Here is a 23285-nt window from a genome sequence, read left to right as displayed (position 1 = left end):
CCCTTTAACCCCTCCCTCTTCCGCGCCGATCGATCCGACGCGCAGCCAAATGACAACGGACAACTATAATGTCGTGAAATCTGCCCAATTCGTACTCCCACTCAACATCGGACCTTGTCCATTCCCTCCCATTCCCATTCCCATACCCATCCCCATACCCATGTTCATACTCATCCCCATCCCTGATAACATGGGACTTTGTCCCATCCCCATCCCCATCGCCAAACCTGATCCGTTTCCGTTTCCTTGTCCTTGTCCTTGTTGTCCCATACCATCTCCGACAGACTGACCACCCAATACGTTCCATCCCATTTCACCACCTGCACTTGTCGGATTGATCGATGTGGGATTACCTGTTCGTGTTCCTGCCCCAGTTCCCGATCCAGGTGGTGCAGCTGGACCTAGACCTAATTGTGCTAGTTGAGTCGGATTCATCCTCATTCCCATCATTGCCAATTGTGACGGTTGTAAATTCTGCAACGAAGCCAAGAAAGCGGGATTTATACCTCCTGCAGGAGCAGAGTTCCCCGCGCCTGGGATATTGATCAACCCATTCTGCGATGACGGTTGAGCTTGTCCAGGTCCCGATCCAGGTACAGGGTTGGAAGACGATTGAGGTAGTAGGGGGGAACCCACTCCGGACGCTTGGACGAGAGATGGGTTGGCAGATGGACGTCCGAGACCGATTCCACCGAAAAGCTGAGAAGATTGCACATGCATCTGAGACGGTTGTCCAGACGGCTGAGGTGTACCGTTGTCAGTCGTGGAGCCGGAACCAGACTGAAGTTGTTGTTGTTGTTGCTGATGATGTTGTTGAGACTGGTGTATAGAAAGAGAAGGGGTAGCGGGAGATTGAGAGTGCCGTTGGCCTTGTGCCGATTGTGGGACGCTGAAGTATCCTTGCGGTTGACCAGCTGCCGAGAGTGAAGGCGTTGACAGCGGCAGAGAGTTCGAACCAGGTGTCCGTAATGGCGAAGGGTGGGGGATGGAGGTTGTCGATGAGGTCGTCGGGAGCTGGACTGATGAGGATTGAGGTGTTGTCTTGGGCAATGATGCGGAAAGATCTGAGGGTGTTCCCTTTGTCTGGGTTTCGCCGTTGGCAAGTTTTGCGTCCTTCCCAGCATTGGCATCCGAGTCTACAGACAACTTTCTTCTCTTTGCGTCTCGCTCCGATGTAGACGGCGACTCTGGAGGATCTCTTCCATGCGTGTAGTAATCTTTGGACAGTCGATCGACTAGATGGCGTTGGGTAGAATAGTCCCACTGAGGACCTCGGGATTTACGTGCTTGCACGAGCAGCGAGTTCCTGTGGGTTCTTGTCAGTACGACCCGGCACCACGGCTTTGTTTTAGGACGAGAAGAACAAGATTGATCGGCGATGGTATGCTTTGCACCAGAACGCCTTCTCGTCCAGATATGAGGGTGGGGCAAGTTGTGCCGTGAAGCTCCCCAGAATGGTTGTAACGCGGTAAGGAAACACTCACCAATAACTTGCACTTCCCATTATACTTTCCTTATCCTTCTCTGTCAATTCTCCCTTGCCCTTCCCAGACGCAGAAACAGGTACCACCTCTTCCACAGGTTCTGGTATTTCCCCATTCGCAATCATCTCTGCTTCTCTCGCCAATTCTGCCAACCTCTTTTGTCTTTGCTTCCAATGTAAATGCGACAAGTCTGGAATCTTGATCTTCCTTGGGACAGGCGTGACAGGTGTTGCAGGTGTTTCGGTACCTCCTGGTGTAGTTGGTGTTATGCCCGGTGTTGCCGCCGCAGGAGTTGACGATTCGCCAGAAACGTCACCATTCCCATTAGTTGTTGTTGTTGTTGTTGTTGTTGGTGGGTCGGTGGCAGTAGCGGGTGGTGACGGAGGTTGAGGACGAGGTGGTAGACGCAAGATTTTCACTCTGTATTCTTCGTATTGATCGGGTGTCATCAACGAGGTGATATCGAGCTTTTGTCCCTTTTCAGCAGCGATTTGCTCGGCTAAAAGCAAAACTTCTAATGTCGGTGCGGGCGGAGGGGGGACGATCGGTTTTGATGACGACGCAGTGGAGGTGGAGGACGTGGACGGAGGAGGGGGAAGGAGGAGGGTGAGATTGGTCGGAGGAATGCGGCGAGGCATGGTGATGGATGTCCAAAATGTCCAAAAGAGGGAAGGGGGCTTGGACGTGATCGTGGGTCTGTGTGTCCGCTGCTTCGTGATCGAGGGGAGCGAGCGGATCTTTATGGCACACGTTTCGACCTCCTCGTGCTGACTGTGCAGAGACACAAGACAGACTCGAATGAGATGTGGCAGCCAGCAAGGAAGCACGATGTGATATTGTGGATACGGTCTGAACAGTGTGTGTGAGAGAGAGAGAAAGCAGACAGTTAGAGCGAGACAGAGACAGACGCGAACAATAGTAACTTACAATTGAGGGGACAGGACCGGATTGAGTATGTTGAGCCTGATAAACGCTGGCCGGTGTATGGGTAGTTCCCACACGATATATCAGGGTCATTGCCAATGTTGAAAGTCAAAGTCACTTGCACAGTCACGTCGGTTGTCTTCTTGCTGTCATTCTTACTGCTTTGCTTCCACGACTGAGCATTCACGACTGAGACGACCAGGCATTCTGCTCTTCTCCACCAGTGCGACACCGTCGACGTATACACAGCACTTGGCATAGATCGAACCCTGCCCTCAGCCCCCCCACCATCGATGTCACCGATGTCATAGCGATTGCCGCCGGCGGTGCCACGATGAAAGCGATGTTGGTCATGGGGCTCGACACCTCCGACGCTCCCATTCTGTCCGAACGGAGCTGCCAAGGCAAGCGGAAAGGTCATCGGCGTTCTGGCACTCGCGTCACAGACTCCAAAGTCCATCGTCCCGCATCGCAGCGTCATCGCACTCGATCAAAGCGGGTCATACCAAATCGCTATAGCATCTTTAGATTGTCCTTGATCAACTTTCTTTCTCTGCTGTTGCTGGTCTGGCTTCCGGGCGCTCTGGGTCAAGAGACGACTCCATCATCTGCAAGCAGTAGCAGTACGATATCCACATTGGCGCTGTCAAGGTCAACCACGCTCACTTCTTCCGGCACTTCTTCCGCTTCTACCTCGTCCGCAACATCCGCACGTGTGCTTTCCCTCAATAATCTTCCCACGACGCTCTCTCTCCCTCCCGTCAATAGCACGTCCCCTCTCCTTCAGCTCTCCTTCCCTTCTACCGCATCCCTGGTATTGACATTCTCAATCTGCTCTCTCTCGTCAAACACCTCTCTTCTACCTACCATACTGGTCTCGACAGCCGGGACTGATCCCCCTACCTTCGACCTTGGGACCAGGAGTATCAGTGATTCCGCTTCGGGTGGTGTTCGCGGGAGCAGCCAAGGATATAATAGACGGAGTGGACGATCAGGGACAACATGGAGCGTCAGCTGGGACAAGGGGTTTGGCAATTGGACATGGACTGGGACCGGAGAAACTGAGGTCGATGTGTTAATAGGCTTGGGCTTAGGAACAGACGGGACTACAATGGCTCCTTTGGATCTCACCGGTGGAGTTGTCATACAGCTTGGAGCTTCGAGTCGGAGTGAGTTATGTGGTATTCTGCTTTGTGACATGAAGATTATCCGCTGATGATATGGTTTCTAGGTTCTATCCATTCTTTGACTGCCTCGATGCCACTTTTAGGCGACACTTTGTCCACCCAAGCTCTGATCTTCTCTCCTCTCCTTTACTCATCACCGCAATCTCAACCATCTTATCCAAATTACACTCTCCCCTCATCCCAGCTGGTCTTTCCGGATTTCGACTCTCAATCAACCACAATCAATACTACTCTCTCAACCAACCTTACCCTCATACTCGTACCCACCACTTCTTCGCCTACAAACGATGGACTGGACAACTCGCTTTGCGCAGTCACGAATGCGGCAGCTTCGACGGGTCAGGTGGCTTCGGAGGAAAATATGATCTTCCAGACGAGCGAGATGCGGTGGACCAGTATGGGTCGAGAAGAAGGGTTCAGGAGATATTGGGTCGTAGGAGGCTTGGTCGCGGAGGGGAACTATACGGCTTGGATCCGGGATAATCAAGGTGTACTCAGTCGACCTATCTGGTTCGCCACGAAGGATGGTGAGTTTTGTGACCGACTGATACAGCATCTTCAATTGCACCTCGTCAACTTCTAGAACTGTAAGCCTTCTAATGACATTTCTTTCCTCTCCGTTTAGAATCCTTCCCATGCCAGCTTGTCCTACCTACTACCCTTTGTCCCTCGATTGCTTATGCTGCGCCCTTGCCCGTCAACTCGACACCGGCCACTTCTCCTTCTGGGGCGATCCTCTCCAATAACTCACCGATTCAGGTGCTGCCCGACGATCTCACCGACTTGCTCACGACGAATCTCGAAGCCTTCTCCACTTCTTTGCTTTCGCAAGCTTGTGGGCGAGACCTGTACTCACACGTTTCGAGCTGTATGGACTGTTTCACCACTTATCGAAGTTGGTTATGTCGTATCGTCATTCCACAATGTGGACCAACGAACACTTCGCTCTCCGCTTCGTCTTCGTCCTCAACGTCATCATCCACCACGTCAACTTCAGCCGAAACGTATCCTTCGCCTTCGACGATACACAGATCTTGGTCAAATTCTCGTAATCCAGAACAACTAGCTCCAGAATACGAGTTCGAAGAATTATTGCCATGTCTAGCGACGTGCAACGAAGTAGATCGGACATGTCCTGTGAATATGGGCTTCAGATGTCCGCGTAGAGGTGTCAATGCAGCGAGAAGCTATGCGTTTAAGGGTACGAATAACAAGTTTGGCAACGGGGGCGGAGGTGCACAGGGGTGGGAAGGCGCAGATAGGTGGGGGAGAAGATGGTGTAATGGGTAGTGAGCTTCGCCATTCGGATGGTTTTTGATTGGGACCGAATCAGTTTGGCCTCTTGTTGTACCGATTCCTACGGACTACATATTCACTCTCGACTGTGACGGTACACTTGGTGACACCAAGCGATCTCAGTGGCACAAGGAGTGCAAGTCTGAAGTCAAGACACAGAGGCCATATATAAACACCTAATGTTGATCTTATACATTTTCCTCTGTCAGCATGCACAGGCGGAGAAAGGCAACGTATGGTCAGGCACAACTCCCTCGGGAGAACATAGTCTGCAAGAGCCTTCTCGAAGGCGCAAGAAATGTAATTAAGCAGTTCGTGGAGAGCAGGGCGATCAATCGACGACGAACAGTGAGTAACGCATACAGCACATGAAACGTACATTCGACCATATCGTGTATACCTATGTTACCAAGTCTTCCTCGCCGTTCACAGCTTCTTGAATCTCTCTGGGACCTTCACCTTGTCCTTCTTACTCAACTTGCCTCTTCCCCCACCGAAAATGACGACCCACCAACCCCACATCGCCACCAATATATTCCCCCCTCCGACGACTTTCGCCAATCCGCCCAACCCTCCCGCATTCCAGAGTGTCAGTCCTGCCACGCTCAACAGACCGACCAGCACACCGAGCAAGGGTGTTCGGGAGGGGTTCGAGGTGGGTGGAGAGTATGCCGGGACGAGGACGAATATTGATATGAGGGATAGGGCGAATAGACCAAGGGATAATGAGAGACACAGAGTCGATTCGAGGGGTGTCAGAGCGTCGTAGTGCTCTTCTCGTTGTGTGGCGCTGAAGACTGTAGATGGGGGTGGGGCTGTCTGAGAGAAGAACAAGAGGATCCGAGGGAACAGCAACAAAGGTATACCAAGGATTGCAAACCTATCATACGGTCGTGTAAACATATATCATCCATGTTTGCGTCTCTCAACGGCCCCGCCAGTCACACCGTACAGGAGAGAGCACTCACCATGAAGCAAGTCCCAGACCCCATGTCGAGATGGCGTCGAGTCCCCCTTCTTGCATATGTACCGCAGCCTTCGCCTTCTCTTCAGCAGATCGATAAGCCGCGCCCAAGCTGCCCGGCGTAGGATCCGCGCTCGCGCTCGCGCTCGCCGCAGGGTGGCGAGGTGGTATACGAGGAGCGGAAGCGCCCATGGGACGGAGTTCGATGGGTTCGGACATTTCGCCCTTGCGGATGAGTCGCCCGAGGGGATTGATCGGTTCTTTGCTCTTTGCCAACGGAGCTGATGGCGAGTTGCAAGAACAAAGTGAGTTGAGACGATAACGAGGAATTCCTCATGATGGTTCATCTCCGTACGTCATCACAAACGCAGCCAGCACGTGGCGGTTTCATCGTTTCAGCTTGAGCTCTTTCGACGTGTAAACGCGCACCGTGAGTGACCATTTGTTGTTGCTGCAGCTGTATTGGTGAAGCTCATCTACGTGTCGTCTCGCAGCAAAGCCAGGACAGCAACGGGCAACGGGCAACGGGCAACGGGCACCACACTCTCAGCTTCGACAGGGCTCATGTCTGCATCCTACGCTATCGACATGCCTTCCGTAGCCGCTTCCGCCGCCGCTTCAGGTGAGTCAAGGGCTTATGAGCTCCCTTGTTGTTGTCAGACCAGTCCATATGCTGATGTGAAAGTCGCCTAATCTATCTCGTATATTGTCGACTCCTCTATGCTTTTTGATCATTCGCGACATGACATGTCCGCCATACCTCCGGTCACCCAAAAACCCCCACGACGCAACTTGGACTGGACTGCTAGGCTCAGACAAGTACTCTGTCATCCTTCCGACTTACAACGAACGAAAGAACCTGCCCGTCATCGTCTGGCTTCTAGCCAAGACGTTTGAGACAAAGTGAGTATCGCAATCAGGTGTTACCTTACCCTCTTTGGTCGATCATCGAGGACGAGCACGCATACTGATCCATTCGCTAGGGGAATACAGTGGGAGATCATTGTAGTTGACGACGCGAGTCCGGATGGCACGCAAGAGGTCGCAAAGCAGCTGGCGGGAATATACGGTGAGGACAGAGTGGTGAGTGCAAACCTGCGTCACTCTTTCGAGCTGCACATCGAACCCCCTTCCCCCTCACGCCCTCCTAGGTGCAATTGTCAGGTGTTTGGGTACAACTTAGCGATACGGACGACAGACCCCTAGCTGACTATATAATGTAGGTCCTCAAACCCCGAGCAGGGAAGCTTGGTCTTGGGTGAGTGATCGGTAACTCACGATGTAGCTCAAAGAGCCTCGCTGATGTCACGTCGTGATCAGCACCGCCTATGTTCACGGTCTCAATTTCTGTACCGGGAACTTTGTGATCATCATGGATGCAGATTTCTCACATCATGTGAGTGAAGCGAACCTCACCTATCACTGGCACGGGAACATTATTGGACTGAGACCACTGCTGACCTGCGATACATACGACTGTGAACAGCCCAAGTTCATCCCCGAATTCATCAAGTATGTGCTGTTGTCTGTCCCCATCGCAAGCCTTCTGTCCTCATTCCATATCACCACCCCGGCTACTACGAATTCTGCTCGCAATCCACCTCTTCTCATGAGAGACGAAATTTCCAAGCACTGGCTCACGTCTGCTTGTCCATCGTTCGCAGACTCCAGAAACTCCACAATCTCGATATCGTCACCGGAACGCGATACTCGTCGCACCCATCTCCACTGCCGGCCCCATCATCGCCCTCGATCGGGCTAGGACCCGGCGGCGTATACGGCTGGGACCTCAAGCGGAAGCTGGTGTCGAGAGGGGCGAACTATCTTGCTGATACGGTGTTGAGACCCGGAGTCAGTGATCTGACTGGTAGTTTCAGGTAGGTCCGGCTCTGCCTCGCACAGAATAAGGAAAGGAGACACGAAGCTGATGTCGTCATTGTCCGGAAAAACCAGATTGTATCGACTTGCAGTCCTGCGCGACATCATATCGCGATGCACGTCGAAAGGATACGTGTTTCAAATGGAGATGATTGTGCGAGCCAGAAGTCTTGGTTATACCGTCGGGGAGGTGCCTATCACTTTTGTGGACAGGATCTTCGGGGAGAGCAAGTTGAGCGGGAATGAGATCGTCGGATATGCCAAGGGTGTAGGAAGTCTGTGGTGGAACGTCTAGACTCGGACGATCTCAAAGGTTCAGACGCGGATCCGGCAGAGTCGAGGAGAGACACATGATATCGGATGTGTTCTACCTCGTCAGGACGAGGCCGTCCTGGCGAAGCGTGGGCAGAAGTGAATCGAAAGTGGTAACTGCGGAGCGTTGTAAGGTATACATACGTATCGCTACATGCAGACATCGATCTTGCTATGCTACATGGTGTGATCTCATTGATTGTGCGGAGCAGCCTGAATACAAATGATTCTTCGCTCTCCGCTCTTCCAGCTGATTCTAACAAGACCTGTTTCTGCAACGTCTCTGTTCTCCAATCCCCTCCAGCAGCTTCTGTATCCAGACAGTACCGTCGTTCTTTTCACCCTCACTTTCATTCTCATCAAGGCCACGGCGGCTCAGCTTCGCCCCATCTCGCCCCCCGCCTACGCAGCGATAGCCACTCCTACAGGACTGTCGATCCTCCCAATCCCTGATGCACCCGCACCCGCACCCGCACCCGATCCCAGTTCATCCCCATCATCTCCCTCACTCTTGCTCGTCATTCTCGTATACACACTTCCCCTCTGACTAGTATTTGAAGGCAAGATCAAACCCATATCTTCCCCTCCCAATCCCCCTGCCCAAGGACTAGTAGGACTGACCATAGAAGTTCTCAATCCCGTTCCTTCGACTCCCATTCCGGTGACAGGTGCACCTAAACCTCTCCAGCTCCAACCGCTCTCGTAAGATTCCCAACTCCCTTGTCTTCTCAGCGCCCGAACACTCGCATCCCTATCTGCCACTCTGTGCCCACTCCTATCGCCCACCCACCCTCTCAACGACATACTCAGACTAGGCGGTCCCATTGTGTTGTAATGGTGTACACTGCCTTCGTGCATACTTCCGGGTCGAGGGTCTAGTGGGTCCAGCCCCGGCATAGCGGCTGGTGCGGGTGCGGGAGCCCATGTTATACTTGGAGAGGTCGAAAGGCTCGTCGGCCGAACTGCACTCGAGCTAACTTCGCGAAGTCGATGAATGGATGGAGGAGAGGTGAAACTTGTTCCTCCAACGGTCGAGGGCGCAGGCGGTGGAACCAGTGCAAAAGTCGAGGAAGCGAGAGTCAAGGTCGAAGCGTTTGGGTCGGGCGGAGAAGAAGGATGAGGATTGTGTATCGGGTGAGGGGCGGTGTGCTTTGGTGCTTGAGTGAGGGTCGTAGGGGGGCCCGCGCGTATAGACACACTTGTCGCAGCGGTGTCGACGACCGACGTCGGAGAGGTAGACGTTGAAGGCAATGTGGGCGTCTTAGGTGTGTTGGGCGTTTTGCTGGACGTAACTGCTCGAGCTGGAGAACCTCGACTCTCCGAATCTAAGCGTGGATCGAGGTCAGGAGCAGCGTGCCCTCGCGCAGGTGACGATCGCGACGAGGGGGCTTGCTCGCTAGTGGTCGACTCGATGACACCATGAGGCGATTCCCCTCCTTCAGAAGCAGTCACTGGGGAGTTCGCCATCATGACCGCAGTTTCGAGGTGTGGAGTAGGTGGAGTGACAGGAGTACTTGGTGCTTGAGCTATGTGAGCGATCCCCGCTGAGGAATCGAAAGAAATACAAGTAGTCGGTTTGGTGCTTGTAGAATCCTGTCTGCTCTGTCTACCTCCTCCCGTAGACTCCTCATCATCATCATCGCCGTCTGCGTTTTTTTCTTCTCTGACTCGTCGAATGTCACCGTTATCTGAAGCGTGGTCTTCAGCGGAAGAGATGAATGACCTTCCATCCATATTGGAAGAAGTCGAATATACCGTTATTGCCCGCGCCGATCTTGCTTCGCCACTGGCTAGTCCATATCCGTGACTATGACTGTGACTCGTGTGGGGAGGCGAAAGCAAGGAAGCTGATCTCGATCTCGTTCGGAACGAAGTTGAAGGTGTCGGAGAGGCAGGATGAGAAGGTGGGAACGGTCTCAGAGAAGCATCGTCGTCCGCTGCATTCTCATTGTCGTTCTCAGTCTCGTTGTCCAACAATCTCTTCCTCTGACTTGTCGTGGTCGACCTTCCGTCCATATCATCTTCCATACTTCTCCTTCTTCTCCTCGACATCCTCGAAGACTCCTCATCTTCATCGTCGAGCGAGCTTCTTGACACATAACTCAGACTCATCGACATGGTAGTCTGGTCATCCTGCATCCTGCCCCTTCTGCCTCCGCTCGGGATCGGTATACTGGGATAGGGATTGTTCGCCTCTCTCTCAATGGTATTTGCCGTGCGCATCGAGAAACTGACAATTGACTGACTCTCTGCTCTGCTTAACAAGGTCGAGTTGTCTCTTCGTAGCGAGACGAGGTCAACACCCCCGTTCCCTGATTGGTGACGATATCGATGTGATGATTTGGATCTCCGTCCGTTGGGTCCCTCCCCTGCTCGTCCACCCAGAGGAGGACTCGTCATCGCCATGGGCTGTATCTGTGGCGAGGGCAGTTTCGATCGTGGTGGCAGAGGGATCGAAAGTAGCTTGGGTGATGATGCAGATCCGATGGATTCTGATATGGTAGCTCTGCGAGCCGTTCCCAACTTTCGTGAGATCCAATCAAAGATAGGTTTAGAAGTGGTACTCTTCTCTTTCTCCTTCTCCGTCTCTTGAGTGGTCGAGCTCGGTGCTATACGATTGTTCGCCATACCCAGTATGTCGGTCTTGCCATTCTTTCGAGGGACCGACTGTGCATGGGCATAAGCTTCCGCAGAGGTCCTGACTCTGCGTCGAGTCGTCTCCTTCTCGGGTCGATACGAGGAGGGAGGCGCAGGCGGGGAGGATGACCGTCTTTGAGTCTGTTTGGATTTCGTATGACGAGAGGTTTTCGTCGATGGGACTGGTAGTGGATCAGGAAGTTTACGAGGTGTAGCTTGCGGCGTAGATGAGCTTGCATACGTGGGTTGAGGACGAGATGATATTGGAGGTGATCTATTCAAGTTGATGAATCCTCCTCCAATACCACCACCTCCACTGTCACCACCCGCGTTCGGTGAAATAACAATGGGAGGAGGATACGTGGATGACCCCTTGGGGACATAGGGCGATGATGGGGCCATGATTGCTGGTATGATGATACGCAGTGAGACACAAGAAAGCAGAAGAAAAAGGTAGTGATCTCTTCTTGTCGCTCTGCTCGGTCGAAGATGGGATGAATGATCCGATGTGACGACGCTAAAATGGCCGCAGGTTGTGTCATTACCGGGTAACGAACGTAAACAACACGTTCAACCGTCATGAACACAACAAATACAAACTCATTCTATTCAACTGCATCCATTATATCCTATCATATTCCGTCCCGTATCCCTTTCCGCATCTTCTTCCGACCACTGATCTCATACAATCAAGTCATGCTCGGAAATGTTACAAAATGATCGGTCAATGCTAATCCCCACCCATCCTCTCCGATTCTCCGCCCAATGTCCAACTCTCAATGTCTCCCCTAATTGACCGCTGCGGCAGCCTGATCCTCCTCCAACATCCTTTCTCTTTCCCTCTCCGCTGCCTCAGCAGCCGCCACCACTCTCGTATTGCCTTCAGGTGTGTCCGTCGCACCCGTAGCTGCAGCAGAGGCATCATTGGCGCTCGTACCGTTGGCGGTGACACCACCTTGCGCACCTTGTCCATTCGGACCGACCACTCTTCTTCTCCTCCTTCTAGGAAGGGTGATGATCTTTGGCATGGGTCGTTCATCGAGATCCAGAGCCACGTTGGTAGCAGCTTGAAAGGCCTGCGTATGTGTCGAGTCAGTACCGATGTGGAAACCGCCTACTCTTGTCCCTTCCGCCACTGAGACTCATACTCACCTCGATCCACTGAACGACTTCCTGAGCATTTTCCGTTTGCACCAAGAATTGCTCGCCTTCCGCCCTCACTCTGACCACATTCTTCCTCTTCAGATAGTCCGCAGCTAATCCGCTTTCAGCATGCTGAAGTGTATATTGCTTGATCAAAGAGTTGTGCTGGAAATGACTCGACAAGGGTGTCGCATTGTGACTGCTTGCGCTTGCCGATGGCGCGGCACTCGTAGAGATCGAGCCACGCCTGCCACTTCCAGGTGCTGGAGTCGGGAAAAGAGCGGGATCTTTCACGTCACTGCCGCCTGTCGTGGACCCGCTAGCATTGGTCACGGTCGAAAGCGAACTTCGACGGTATGATCCACTACCCGCTGTGCTTGACTCTGATGCTCGGCGATCAGCTGCCGTGGACGAGACATTGACGCTCGATCCCGCGAATAGCGAAGTGCCCGAAGCCGATCCACGTCTCCCTCCCGAATGGAAGATTTCACCAGCGGAGCCTCTTCGCCCGGTGTCGGCCGAAACATTCGATACAGATGGTCGTCGACCCTCTATCACCGAAGGTCGCCTAGCCCCCGCACCACCGATGCTGGTCACTGATGGTCGCCTTTCGCCGGGATAGTGAACGTGCAAGAACTCGTCCGCTTCGTCTTCTGCGACTGTCGGTATGGGACCGTCACTTTTGAGCGGGAATCGATGCGGATCGAACTTGTACACGTTGAGACAGGTACCATCGAGTATGAAGTAGAGTTTTTTCCAGCTGCGGTCTCTCGACTGGACTCCAGGAGCGGAAAACTCCATTTTCCTGGGGAGAACACCCTCGATGTGGACCTGGAAGGGCGATCATCATCGTCTGTGAGCAGAACGGAAAAGTCTGTGAGAACAGTCAAAACTCACGGCACACCAATATCCTGGCAATTTCTCCCTTCCTTCTTCATCTCTCGGTCGAGGGATTACTGTACCGGGGAACGGTGGTTCGTAACCCGGCGGTGCCACCATCATATCATCTGCTGACCTTCGCCTCTTCAGTTCCTTCGGCTTATCTGGCTTGCCCCAGAAGTTGTTGCTCAATCCCGCAGCAGGTGTGGGAGGTGGTTTCGCCCATCCAGGCGTCGCGGGGACAGCAGATGTCACGTTGAGCGGGGTACGCGGAGGAAGCTCAATTCGCGATGGAATTTTCTCGCCTGATCGTACAGTTTCCAGCTTGGGTTTGACCGATGCCTTGTCGGTCGTGACAGGGGTCGCTTCTAGTTCGTCAACCTCGATGGTTTGTGATCTAGAAGTGGACAAATTGACCATTGACCTCGAAACCTGCGTGTATAGCGAGGGACGCGAAGAGTGTGACGGACGCGTGACCGGAGTAGGAGGTACAGAGCTCATAGAAGGTCTGATCGAAGGTGGAACTTCGTTCGTGACTGCATCATGACCCAATGAGGAGGTTCCAGCTTCCGTTGATCCTTCGTTAGTACCTTCATCGCTACTGCCTTGTTCCTCGTCGGCGTCTGCGTTTTCGTCTACGTGATTGGAAGGAATAGCGTCAAGACTTCGCTCGAGTCCCAATCCTATCATGTTGCCACTGCTGACCAATTCTTTGCCACCAGAACCTCTAGCCAATCTAGGCTCTTCAGCCATCTGAGCCATTCCAAGACTAGCCTGGGAAGCTGAGGGCGGAGTATCGAAATAGCCTGAGCTATTCATTGAAGTCGGTGCAGTCGAGCCATACGACGATTCATTCCTGCTAAGTGTCGCGCGACTTGGCGATCGGAGGAAGTCAGCTTGAGGCGTCCCTGCTGTCGGTGTCCCTCGAGGCGTTTCTGAGCCAAATTGAGCCCAAGAGGTTTGTACTCGCTTCTCGGACGGAGTTTGCAGAGACCACACCGACTTGCCATTGGCTTTGGGAACGATTACAGAGGCAGGTGGGGTCATAGGAAGGTCGCTGAGTCGAGGGAAGTTGATTTGCCGTCGATCTGCCAGGGGTGCGGGTCGGTTTGCTGGACCGCTTGTAGCATCTGCTGCTGAAGGGTTAGTAATCGATAAAATTGCTACCCGAACATCGCCCGACCTACCCTCTTCTTCGTGCACAGTGCTCTTGGCCATCGAGGACACCTTCGCCGATGCCTTGCCTTTTCCTTTTTGGGAGAAAAGGCCCATTGGACCCTTGGCGATAGGAACTTTGGCTCTTTTCTCCGTCTCAGTTTCTCCATCCGAGTCGTCGTCGTCAGATCCGACACCCTCATTCTCTGTGTCCGATTCATCATCATCGTCTCCAGCATCTCCACCATCGTCGTGCTGGGTAGGCAAATTCGATGGTTGTCGAAGCATTACAGGCTGAACGAGGACATTAATAATGGCTATACAGGCTGTTAAGCAACAGCAAAACGCACCATATGCCTCTTGGCTTTTCGTAATTCCTCCTCAGTCAATACACTCCTCTCTTTGCCCTTCCCTGTTGGCGTCATAGGAGGCAGACCGAAGGGGAATCCTGATGCGCCAGGTGTCCTCAATCCACTAGGTGTACTCGGACCTCCGAATCCAGGCGTCTTCGGTCCTCCTTCTCGAGCCAAAGCCCCCCAGCCAGGTGTTGTACTCCCGCTTGACTCTTGATAGCCAGGCCATCCAGACATTGTAGGCAGATTCTTGATCGGTTGAGGCATCGGAGGGCTGTGAATGAGCGTGGTTTTTCGCGATGGAGGTCGAGGGCGGGGACGAGCATCAGGTGAGGTGGGTGTTGAGGTCGCGGGAGTGCTCGGAACGCTGTCATTGAGGCGAATGAAAGTTGGCTTTGTGACAGAGGAGCTTGTTTGAGAAATCCTGTTCTTGGGTGTTTCAGGGGGCGGTGTTGAGACCATCTTTGGCTCTTCCTTCTCGGTAGCAGGAGGCGTCAAAATCGCGTCCGAAGTGTTCAGACTGAGAGACGGTTTGTTTCGTCGACTCCCTTGAGACGTCGGAGATACAGGTGAAGGGATCTTGGCCGGAGCCACAGCTGACGGGGGAGGAGTAGGTGGGTCCACTTGAGCTCTCGATGGGGTGCCTGCTTTCCTCGTTGTTGAGGCCGGCCTCATTGCCGGCCACGCTGCCAAGTTGTCCGTGATATCGCTGGATCTTCTCCGAGTGTTCTCGTTCGGTGACGAGGGCACGATCTCAACTGGTTTACTGAGTCCATTTGCGAATGCTGCCGCATGCCCATCAGGCGGGATATCCGCATATTGATCATCGGGGACAACAAGTGGATAGGAAGGTTGCCATGTTATTGACCCTCTCCTTCCCCCTGAACCGTTCGGTTGACTCTCCGGAGAGGCGGTTTTGGCGAGGGAAAAATTTTCGGGAAAGAGTGTGGGAGAAGCGAACCGCGTCGGACTGGATACACTAGGTCTACGTGGTGCGGGATCTGTATATCTTGCCAAGGCCGCTGCGGCCGGTTGAGATGGGGAAATTTGAGTGTTGGCTTGGGAAGGAGATCGAGGTGGTTGATTTGGAGGCGATGAGAGATCAACTGATGATCTGAAGAAGGATGAAGGTGATGTCAACTTCTTCTTGAGCGATTCTCTCCTCTTCTCCGCATCTCCACTTCCAGGAGTCGTCCCCACTCCGAACAGAGCTTTTAACTTCCCTCCGCCTGCACCGCCGGATGAGGGGGGTGTCGTGGGTATGGATGTATCGACCGAAAGACGCTTTTGTCGGATGGGAGAATCATCTTGACCCCCTCCGTTGGTGATGTCATCGGAGGCTCTGCGAGATTTACTGAAGATGGAAGGCATTGTGATAAATGGGGAGGGCAGGGGGAATTGCGGTATCCGATCCGACGATAAAGCGAGTTTGCTATAGGAGAGAGGCCGCGGATGAGCGTCAGCACAGGACTATGGCAAGCATTGAATCATGAGCAAGCATGTGGTGTGCTGTGAGGAATGTCGAGTAAGGAGAAATGGCAACGCATGGTTTGAATCGCAATTTGGATGTCCGACCAAGAGGGGAATCAAGGATGAAAATGTGACGTATAGCGGTGAGGATCTGCGTAGTCCATATGACCCGAAAAAAAGGAGAGATACTCACCGAGACACTTTTCTACCCTATCAACTGATCGCTATTACGTTCTTGTCTGCTCTGGCACCACCTTCTCTCGCCGACACTGTACTGCGATGTATGTGCAGAATTGCAAGGCGGTGAACAGCAGCTATGTCGTCGTCGTGTACGAGCGAATGGTGGAACGTTGTGATCGTCCGTCGATGTCTTGGTTTTCCGCGCCGAGAGATGGTCCAGTGTTTCAATGCAATGTTCGGTTGAAGCTTCCTAACTTCTGCCCCTCCTTTCACTCTGTGCCAAGGCCGTCGCAAGCAGCCGATGATATGCTGGGTTAAAAGGTATGATACGAATCAAAAGTCGATATATGTTACCGATATGCGAACACTGCTGCAAAGGGATGCTCGAGCGAGAGGTAGAGTCGTGAGGTCGTCGTGGTCGATGGGACGGGATCGGGTGATCGGCGCCTTTTAGCTCCTTGCTTTGTGGGATGTGGAAAGATTGCGTTTACGACGCTTCACTGCATTCCTGCTGCCGGTGTTTCCCGGTCGCAACGAGGCTTTTGAGTTGATGAATCGATCAGAGGAATCTTCTGATATGCAGAGGAACAGAACCTTGTTCTTGCTACTATTGGGAGTTGTGTCGATGGTGTTTATACGATCAATGATAGGTGAGATGACCAACGATTGCTTCGAGGCAGTGATGGATGCAAGCTGAAGTCTGCTACAACACTACAACGATGGAGTTGACGTTTTCATCTGACTGTTTGCCGACTAATGCATGTGGCCTAAAGAGCAGGAATCTAAGGGCAAGCAGAGAAGCGGTACGCTGCAACAGTGTGGGTCTAAACATTATTATTATGATTACTGCTCGTTACTACTACTGTTGCCGACGTCATACACTTCAAAAGTCTCCTCCTTCCCTTTCGGCGTCCCCTGAGATCGTTTTCCCCTCCACTTCTCTGGAGGAGTGGTTTCGATCCGACCCAAATCTTTTTATAGGTGCAGCAAGTACGACCATTGACAGTTGCTGCCAAACCTACCGTAAGCCCAAACAGGATCTCATCACATGCGCATGATACGGCCGTCTCGGCTTCTTGACATCCATCACACTCACGAGTCAGACAAAGCTCCACCTACATGTCTGATTTCGAGTCACGGGAAATGCGTAGCTGGCTGCGTCTCGACCATCACGAGCGGCACTCGTTGTCCCTTGCTTGGGTCGGATCCGACCGGTGGAGCCTTGTTAGCTGCTTTGTAGCTGTAACTGATACGATCTCGTCTTCGTATTCGTGTTCGATCCAGTAGGTCTTCTTTTTTTTCTCCACTAGCCGCCTCCACCTCCACCGGGCTTTGGACACTGCGGACCTGGACCTCTAGATCGGGATCATGAGGAAAAGTGTGGCTACGCTACAGTAATACCGTAAACTTCGGTGCACGACGGGGAGCCGCTCACAGGTAATGAGAGCCCAACCCAGAAGGAAAGGGAGCGCCAGGTCTGATTACATCATGAAAACAAAAGTGGGTATCCTCCTATACCAGTCGATCGGTCCTCGACCATTTGCGACGCTCGGACGACCGAGGTAGAAGGGGCCAAGTAAGTCATACCACAAATATAGGTCGACGAGATTATGTCGCAGAGTCACGCGTCATAAATGGTGCGCGCTACCGACGATTTGACTTCCAAAAGTACCCTGAACTGAAAGGAAAACAAGATGCAAGCATATTTTATTAGCGTCACGGAGAGTCCGAAACAAACGTCGGAGCCAAATGCATTTGAGGTGTACTATATATTTGACGTGAACGAAACAACTTCTCGACACAATCGGCCTAATAGTGTAATCGTCGCACGCGTCCTTCGGGACTGTAACCCCGATTGAATTCAGTCGACAAATTGGACGTAGTCTGGGTTCAATTCCCAGTTGGGCCCCTCGTATGGCTTTTTTTTTGACTCCTGCGAAGAGTGACATGCAGAATGAGGCGTCGGACGTGTGAAAGAGACGATCGGAGCACGCCCGGACGATGGGAAGGGAAGGGAGTCGGTGCGGTGGCCAAATAACCGCCACACGCGCCACATTGCCACTCCTCCGGTATTACGTAATGATGCCCCCCGCCTTGGTCGACGTCCTGGCGAAGAGCCACGGGAAGCATGGGGTCTGTTCGATGATCAGAGCTCCTTCTGACGATAGACAGAGCAGTGGGTCGTCGTGGTGACCAAGTTACTGCAACGCGCGTGCCACAGTGCCACAATGTCACCAATGTGGCATTACGTAAGGATCATACTCACACACCATCTTGGTTGACGGGCAAAACTTCCTAATTTGATCCCGCTCCTGCCTCCGCTGCTGATGTAAGCGATTGAAACCGTGATCGTGATATTAATAGGTAATTGTGCACACTTAAAGCTGTATGCATGTAGCGGTACATCTTCACATTGTGCTGCTATGTTTCACATGCATGTAAGTGCACAATTGCAAGGCATATGATGTTTAGCAGATGTAACCTTTCTGGATTCAAATATGTGCATCTTAGCCGTACTAGAGTGTCCGGCGAAGATAAGGTGACCCCCCTACTTGTGAGACGCCCCCAATTATGACACACTCCAGCCAAATTTGATTCCGTCAAAATTTTGCAGGCTCATTGTTCATGCATCAATAGAGCTGCAGACCTCAGATTCATGCGTTGTGCTCTCCAGGCCAAAGGCATTCCGACAGTGCCATTTTTGAATGCATTTTGCAACTCCTTCTGTTGAGTGTCTCATAATTGGGAGCGTCTCATAAATAGGGGGGTCACGTTAATGATGAACTAAAATTCGGCCATGTTAGACTTCCCAGAAAAGACCGCACTTGATTCCTCAGTAGAAGAGACCACCAATATCTCCGGCACTGAATGGCCTACTTCTATTGTGTGTGAATTCGCATCTTCGGATAGGACTGTATGGTGGGCAGGAAACAAGTTTTAACAGTTTCGTATCGTGAGCAGGAGAGTACGTAAGACTTGAGCCGCGCGGGCTCACAGTGCGAAGTTGAAAAAACTGCTGCTCAATAAAAGTCTTATTCTGTGCACAGACAGTGATCGAAGCAAGGTGACTTTTGACAGCGTGTTACGCTCATTAAAACGAAAATGCCACAAATCAGGACGCAAGTATGAGCGGGAGGTGCCGCTCACAAATCACTACGTCAACCAATCTCAACGGTTGCCTAAGATATTGAACCCAATCCTCTTACCTCTAACTCTACACTTCTTCATCCCTCCTCCATCCTTCTCCGTCATCAGGATCGAATGGATGTTCTGCCTTAGCAATCAGTTCCGTTCCTCAAGCTGATAAGCTCCTAAAAAAATCCCGCATCCCCAACCACATCCATCACCATGTCCGCTTCCGACCCATCCTCCTCCACCGACCCATCCGCCATCGTTCAGCAGTTGCAAAACCTCACCGACATAGAGGGTGATCTAGCAGATACAGCTATCGCTGTCATGGCATCTACTACCATTCCTGATAGTCAGGCTGCGGACAGTGCAGCAGCAACAGCGGCAGCGGTCGCGGACGACGCACAGGACAGTGCTGATGCAGAGGACAGTCTCGTGGAAAATGCAGAAGCCATGGAAACTGTGCTTGAATCTGCCATCCCGCCGGCCCCTACACCTGCAGCAACCACGCTGCTGGAGCGACAAGAGACGCAGAGCAATCCTTCATTCAACGAGCAAGCTGTGATCTCGACGATCCCGGATCCAACGACAACAATAGCACAAGAAACATCCCAAGCTCTTGCTGCGGTGGAAGCAGACTTGAACAATCCTGTCCTTCCTGCAGAAATCAGCGAACCAGCACATGATGTACAGGCAGAGACAGAAGTGGAAGAAGATACTAGCAAGATCATAGTGAATGTGGAAGAACCCACCATGGAGAATGTGGTCGAGGCAGCGACGAATCCAGAGAACAACATCGATATTGCTGCCTCTTCTGCTGGTGATAATCGGGATGGGGGAACAGTTGCACCGGCCTCTACTCCAGCGTTACCGGAACAAGCGCAGTCTGCGTCTCAGATCCCTCACTCTTCGTATGTCCCTTCATCGACACCCAGAACAGATGTCCCTTATCCCGAAGGGTTATCAGACTCGTCCCCCAGCGTTGCTGCAAATCCCGATTTAATCAGAGCCTGGCAAGCTGGTGAGTAGATGCCTACTTGATGCACCTTCATACTTACGACATTCATCAGATCGTCAAAATGCTACCATTCTACTGTCCCTCTTCAACTGGGCTGTCCAAAAGACCGAGATCAATGACGCCAGAGCCTGGCACAACGCTTTAGCAGTGGAAAATCCTACAGCTGTACATTCTTTATCGTGCTACACTCTGCCTTCGCTGACTTGACTTCTGCTCAGGTGCAACCTTTACTCGCATTGATCAACCTCGAACTTGCACTCTCCAATTTCCCTCAGGTCGAAGGCTTGTTTGCTAAAGCTCTCAAAGGTCCTTCTGGAGGCATTACAGCGGCTGCTGATGTTAGCATATGGAGTGAGTTTGATATCTATGGAACACGGACACCTGAGCGGATCACTGATCATTGAGTCGCAGAGGCGTATCTCCACTACATCCGCAGACAGAACCCTATCACCGAAGCGACACCTAATCCCGATGTCGTCAGGAATACTATCAACAAGGCATATGAATTTGCTTTGAAGGAGTGTGGCTTCGATCGAGAGAGCGGCGAGATTTGGGACGAATATATCAAATTTGTTGCGGATACACCTGTAAGTCTTACCTTCTCACCCCAATGGGTGTGATCGCACTGATAAACATACTATCGCCTAGGCCAAGAACCAGTGGGAAACACAAGCTCGAGATGATAACCTCCGAAAATTGTACCAACGAGCAGTCTGCATCCCATTGAACAACGTTGAAGCCCTATGGAAAGCTTATGACGGATTCGAATCGACCCTCAACAAGCTAACCGCCAAGAAATTCCTCGCCGAGCACTCTCCAGCCTATATGACCGCTCGAACGGCACTGCGTGAACTTCGTGCATTGACCGACTCGCTGCCCAGTCCGATCTTACCGCCCAAACCGATGTTCTCTGATTCGGATAGAGCGACTGTAGCCGCTTGGAAGGCGTATCTGAAATGGGAGGAAAGTAACCCCTTGGTCATCGCAGAAGAGGAGGTGCTTGGTTCGAGGATCGGTTATGCAATGAGGAAGTGTTTGGCGGAGATGCGACACTTCCCAGAGCTTTGGTGAGTTGCTGTACTTTCGTGACGTCAAAGACCCGGTTGACAACTTCCGTAGGCACTACGCGTCACATTACTACATCAAGTCTGTTAAGAAGGACGAGGCTGCAGCCGTTCTGAAAGCGGGCGTACAAGCTTGTCCGAAGAGGTGAGCAATCGTTGTTGTTCCGGCCAACCACTGTGACGCTGAACTCGACTTTTACAGCTACTTGCTCACTTTTGCCCTCGCCGAGATTGAAGAGGACCGCACGAATTACGCTGAAAGTCACAACCTTTTCAACGCCCTTATCGATCATCTGGCTCCAGAGATTGATGATCTAAAGAAAGTCATTGCTCAGGAAGTGGAGACTGCTCGAGGACCTGAGATACCAGGATCAAACGGAGGTGACGTGGATATGAACGGCGAGTCAAGCGAAATTGCGAAGCTGGTGGAGGAGCGAGACGCACGAGGCAAGCTCGTAGCGGAGAGGCGAGGTAAAGAGGTCGAAGAACTGCAAATCGGTTTGAGTTTGGTTTGGAACATGTACATGAGGTTTGCTAGGCGAGCGGAGGTGGGTTTCTCTGCTGTGTAGGTTTCCAAAAACAAAGCTGATGTTTGTGGTCTGAGATAGGGTATCAAAGCCGCTCGAGGTGTGTTTGGCAAATCGAGAAAATCACCACATGTGACATGGCACACGTTCGAAGCCTCAGGTGAGCCAAATTCACCAGGCTTATCCAGCTGTGATCAATCAACTGATGATGACTTAGCTATGATGGAGTATCACTCGAACAAGGATTCAGCAGTCGCGATCAGGATCTTCGAATTAGGATTCAAGCTATTCTCAGAGGACGTAGACTATGTCATTTGTTATCTACAGTTCCTCCTGTCAATCAACGATGATAACAGTAGGTTCACCGAGACTTGGACCATTTTTGGACGAGGATGAAGGGTGACGCTGACGCTTCGCAGATGCTCGAGCGCTGTTCGAGCGATCGGCCGTCAAGATCGCCCCGGAGAAGTCTAGACCTCTCTGGGACACTTGGGCTCGCTACGAATACACATATGGCGATCTTGCCGCTGTACACAAACTCGAGGCTCGATTCGTCGAAGTGTTCCCCAATGACTCCCCACTGAAGCGATTTGCCCAACGATACACTTACAACGGGATCGACCAAATCGCGCTTCGCGATCTTGGATTTGGTTCACTCGGACAACGGTCTAGAGCGGCCCCACCATCTGCGCTCCCGTTGACTTCGCAACCATCCACATCTCATGGTCTACCACCTGTCCCACCGTCTGCCGGGTTGCATTCCCCAGGCGGGTACAAACGACCGGCGCCTCATGACTCACCTCGACAAGGGACGAGACGTGTATCGGTCGACCACTCTCGCTCGCCTAAGCGATACAGAGCAAACTCTCCTCCTCCTCCTCCTCCTCGAGGCGGTGGTATGGGTGGTAATGGCGGAGGAAGATATCCACTTCCTGAGAGGGATCGCCAAGGTAGCGGTCGATTTAATCCTCCTCAGGGTAGAGACAGATCACCATTACCTCTCCCTCCACCCCCAACATCTATGGGAAGAAGAGATGATCGATCGTCGCTTCCTCCTGTTCACATGGGCGGTCCGGTTGTTCCTCCACCTGCAGCAGGGATCGAGAGAGATAGATCAGGTGTGGGGAAACCGCTGGTGTGGTTTATCGGGAATCTGCCGACTGCAAGAGCATTTGATGGTGCGTAACATGTCCATGCTGGGCTACGGAAGATCTATCTGTGTATGTGAAGTATGTGTTAACGCGGCCGCCGTACACACAGGTCCGATCTTCCGACCAGACGACATTATTGGTTTGTTCAACAACATCTCGTCAGCAGGGACGGGCATCCCCATACCGCCCAGCGCGGGAGGGGGATACGCTCCACCACCACACGGCCATGGAGGTAGAGGATATCCTGAGCGTGAGTCCCGAGTCCCCTTCAGAGCGTCACAAATTCGATCAAGATGTTGACATTGCACGACAATATAGCGGATAGGAGATACAGTGCACCACTCCCACCGCCCATGAGAGGCGGGGCGAGGTATTAGCTGGTTAGCGTGAAGGGCCTTCGTCGAGGATCTCGGAGGCCCGAGTGACGATCGAAGGGGATAACAACACCAGATAGCGATCTGGTGTCTGAGGAAAGCACAGCATCGGTAGGTATTATGTAGTTGAAGAAATCATTGAATCGCATCATGCATAAAA

At 52.4% G+C, this 23285-nt stretch overlaps 7 protein-coding genes across 7 annotated transcripts; 3 read left to right on the top strand and 4 right to left on the bottom strand.

Moving 5' to 3' along the window:
• Window positions 1–63: 63 nt before the first annotated feature.
• On the bottom strand, window positions 64–2122 carry IAR55_000404 (uncharacterized protein; the record flags this gene model as incomplete). Its single annotated transcript, XM_066943540.1, has 2 exons — window positions 64–1306; window positions 1485–2122. The coding sequence occupies 2 exons, from the start codon at window positions 2120–2122 to the stop codon at window positions 64–66; spliced, it is 1881 nt and encodes a 626-aa protein (XP_066806082.1).
• Window positions 2123–2751: 629 nt separating this feature from the next.
• Window positions 2752–4885, top strand: IAR55_000403 (uncharacterized protein; the record flags this gene model as incomplete). Its single annotated transcript, XM_066943539.1, has 3 exons — window positions 2752–3577; window positions 3640–4122; window positions 4221–4885. The coding sequence occupies 3 exons, from the start codon at window positions 2752–2754 to the stop codon at window positions 4883–4885; spliced, it is 1974 nt and encodes a 657-aa protein (XP_066806081.1).
• Window positions 4886–5317: 432 nt separating this feature from the next.
• Window positions 5318–6074, bottom strand: IAR55_000402 (uncharacterized protein; the record flags this gene model as incomplete). Its single annotated transcript, XM_066943538.1, has 2 exons — window positions 5318–5771; window positions 5860–6074. The coding sequence occupies 2 exons, from the start codon at window positions 6072–6074 to the stop codon at window positions 5318–5320; spliced, it is 669 nt and encodes a 222-aa protein (XP_066806080.1).
• A 345-nt stretch (window positions 6075–6419) lies between these two features.
• On the top strand, window positions 6420–8028 carry IAR55_000401 (uncharacterized protein; the record flags this gene model as incomplete). Its single annotated transcript, XM_066943537.1, has 8 exons — window positions 6420–6477; window positions 6665–6758; window positions 6839–6938; window positions 7079–7113; window positions 7176–7251; window positions 7342–7367; window positions 7520–7732; window positions 7809–8028. The coding sequence occupies 8 exons, from the start codon at window positions 6420–6422 to the stop codon at window positions 8026–8028; spliced, it is 822 nt and encodes a 273-aa protein (XP_066806079.1).
• Window positions 8029–8447: 419 nt separating this feature from the next.
• On the bottom strand, window positions 8448–11084 carry IAR55_000400 (uncharacterized protein; the record flags this gene model as incomplete). The annotated part of the gene is made up of 1 exon (XM_066943536.1): window positions 8448–11084. One exon carries the CDS (start codon window positions 11082–11084, stop codon window positions 8448–8450), a length of 2637 nt encoding a protein of 878 aa, XP_066806078.1.
• Window positions 11085–11470: 386 nt separating this feature from the next.
• Window positions 11471–15583, bottom strand: IAR55_000399 (uncharacterized protein; the record flags this gene model as incomplete). The annotated part of the gene is made up of 5 exons (XM_066943535.1): window positions 11471–11758; window positions 11835–12656; window positions 12723–13717; window positions 13892–14153; window positions 14210–15583. The coding sequence occupies 5 exons, from the start codon at window positions 15581–15583 to the stop codon at window positions 11471–11473; spliced, it is 3741 nt and encodes a 1246-aa protein (XP_066806077.1).
• A 3627-nt stretch (window positions 15584–19210) lies between these two features.
• On the top strand, window positions 19211–23128 carry IAR55_000398 (uncharacterized protein; the record flags this gene model as incomplete). The annotated part of the gene is made up of 12 exons (XM_066943534.1): window positions 19211–20012; window positions 20062–20174; window positions 20228–20360; window positions 20421–20596; window positions 20658–21076; window positions 21129–21218; window positions 21276–21621; window positions 21682–21760; window positions 21818–21955; window positions 22020–22778; window positions 22861–23001; window positions 23070–23128. 12 exons carry the CDS (start codon window positions 19211–19213, stop codon window positions 23126–23128), a joined length of 3255 nt encoding a protein of 1084 aa, XP_066806076.1.
• Window positions 23129–23285: the final 157 nt, after the last annotated feature.

The sequence above is a fragment of the Kwoniella newhampshirensis genome, chromosome 1 (assembly GCF_039105145.1).
Source record: "Kwoniella newhampshirensis strain CBS 13917 chromosome 1, whole genome shotgun sequence".
Lineage (NCBI taxonomy): Eukaryota > Fungi > Basidiomycota > Tremellomycetes > Tremellales > Cryptococcaceae > Kwoniella > Kwoniella newhampshirensis.
This window is presented reverse-complemented; position numbering and strand designations above follow the sequence as displayed.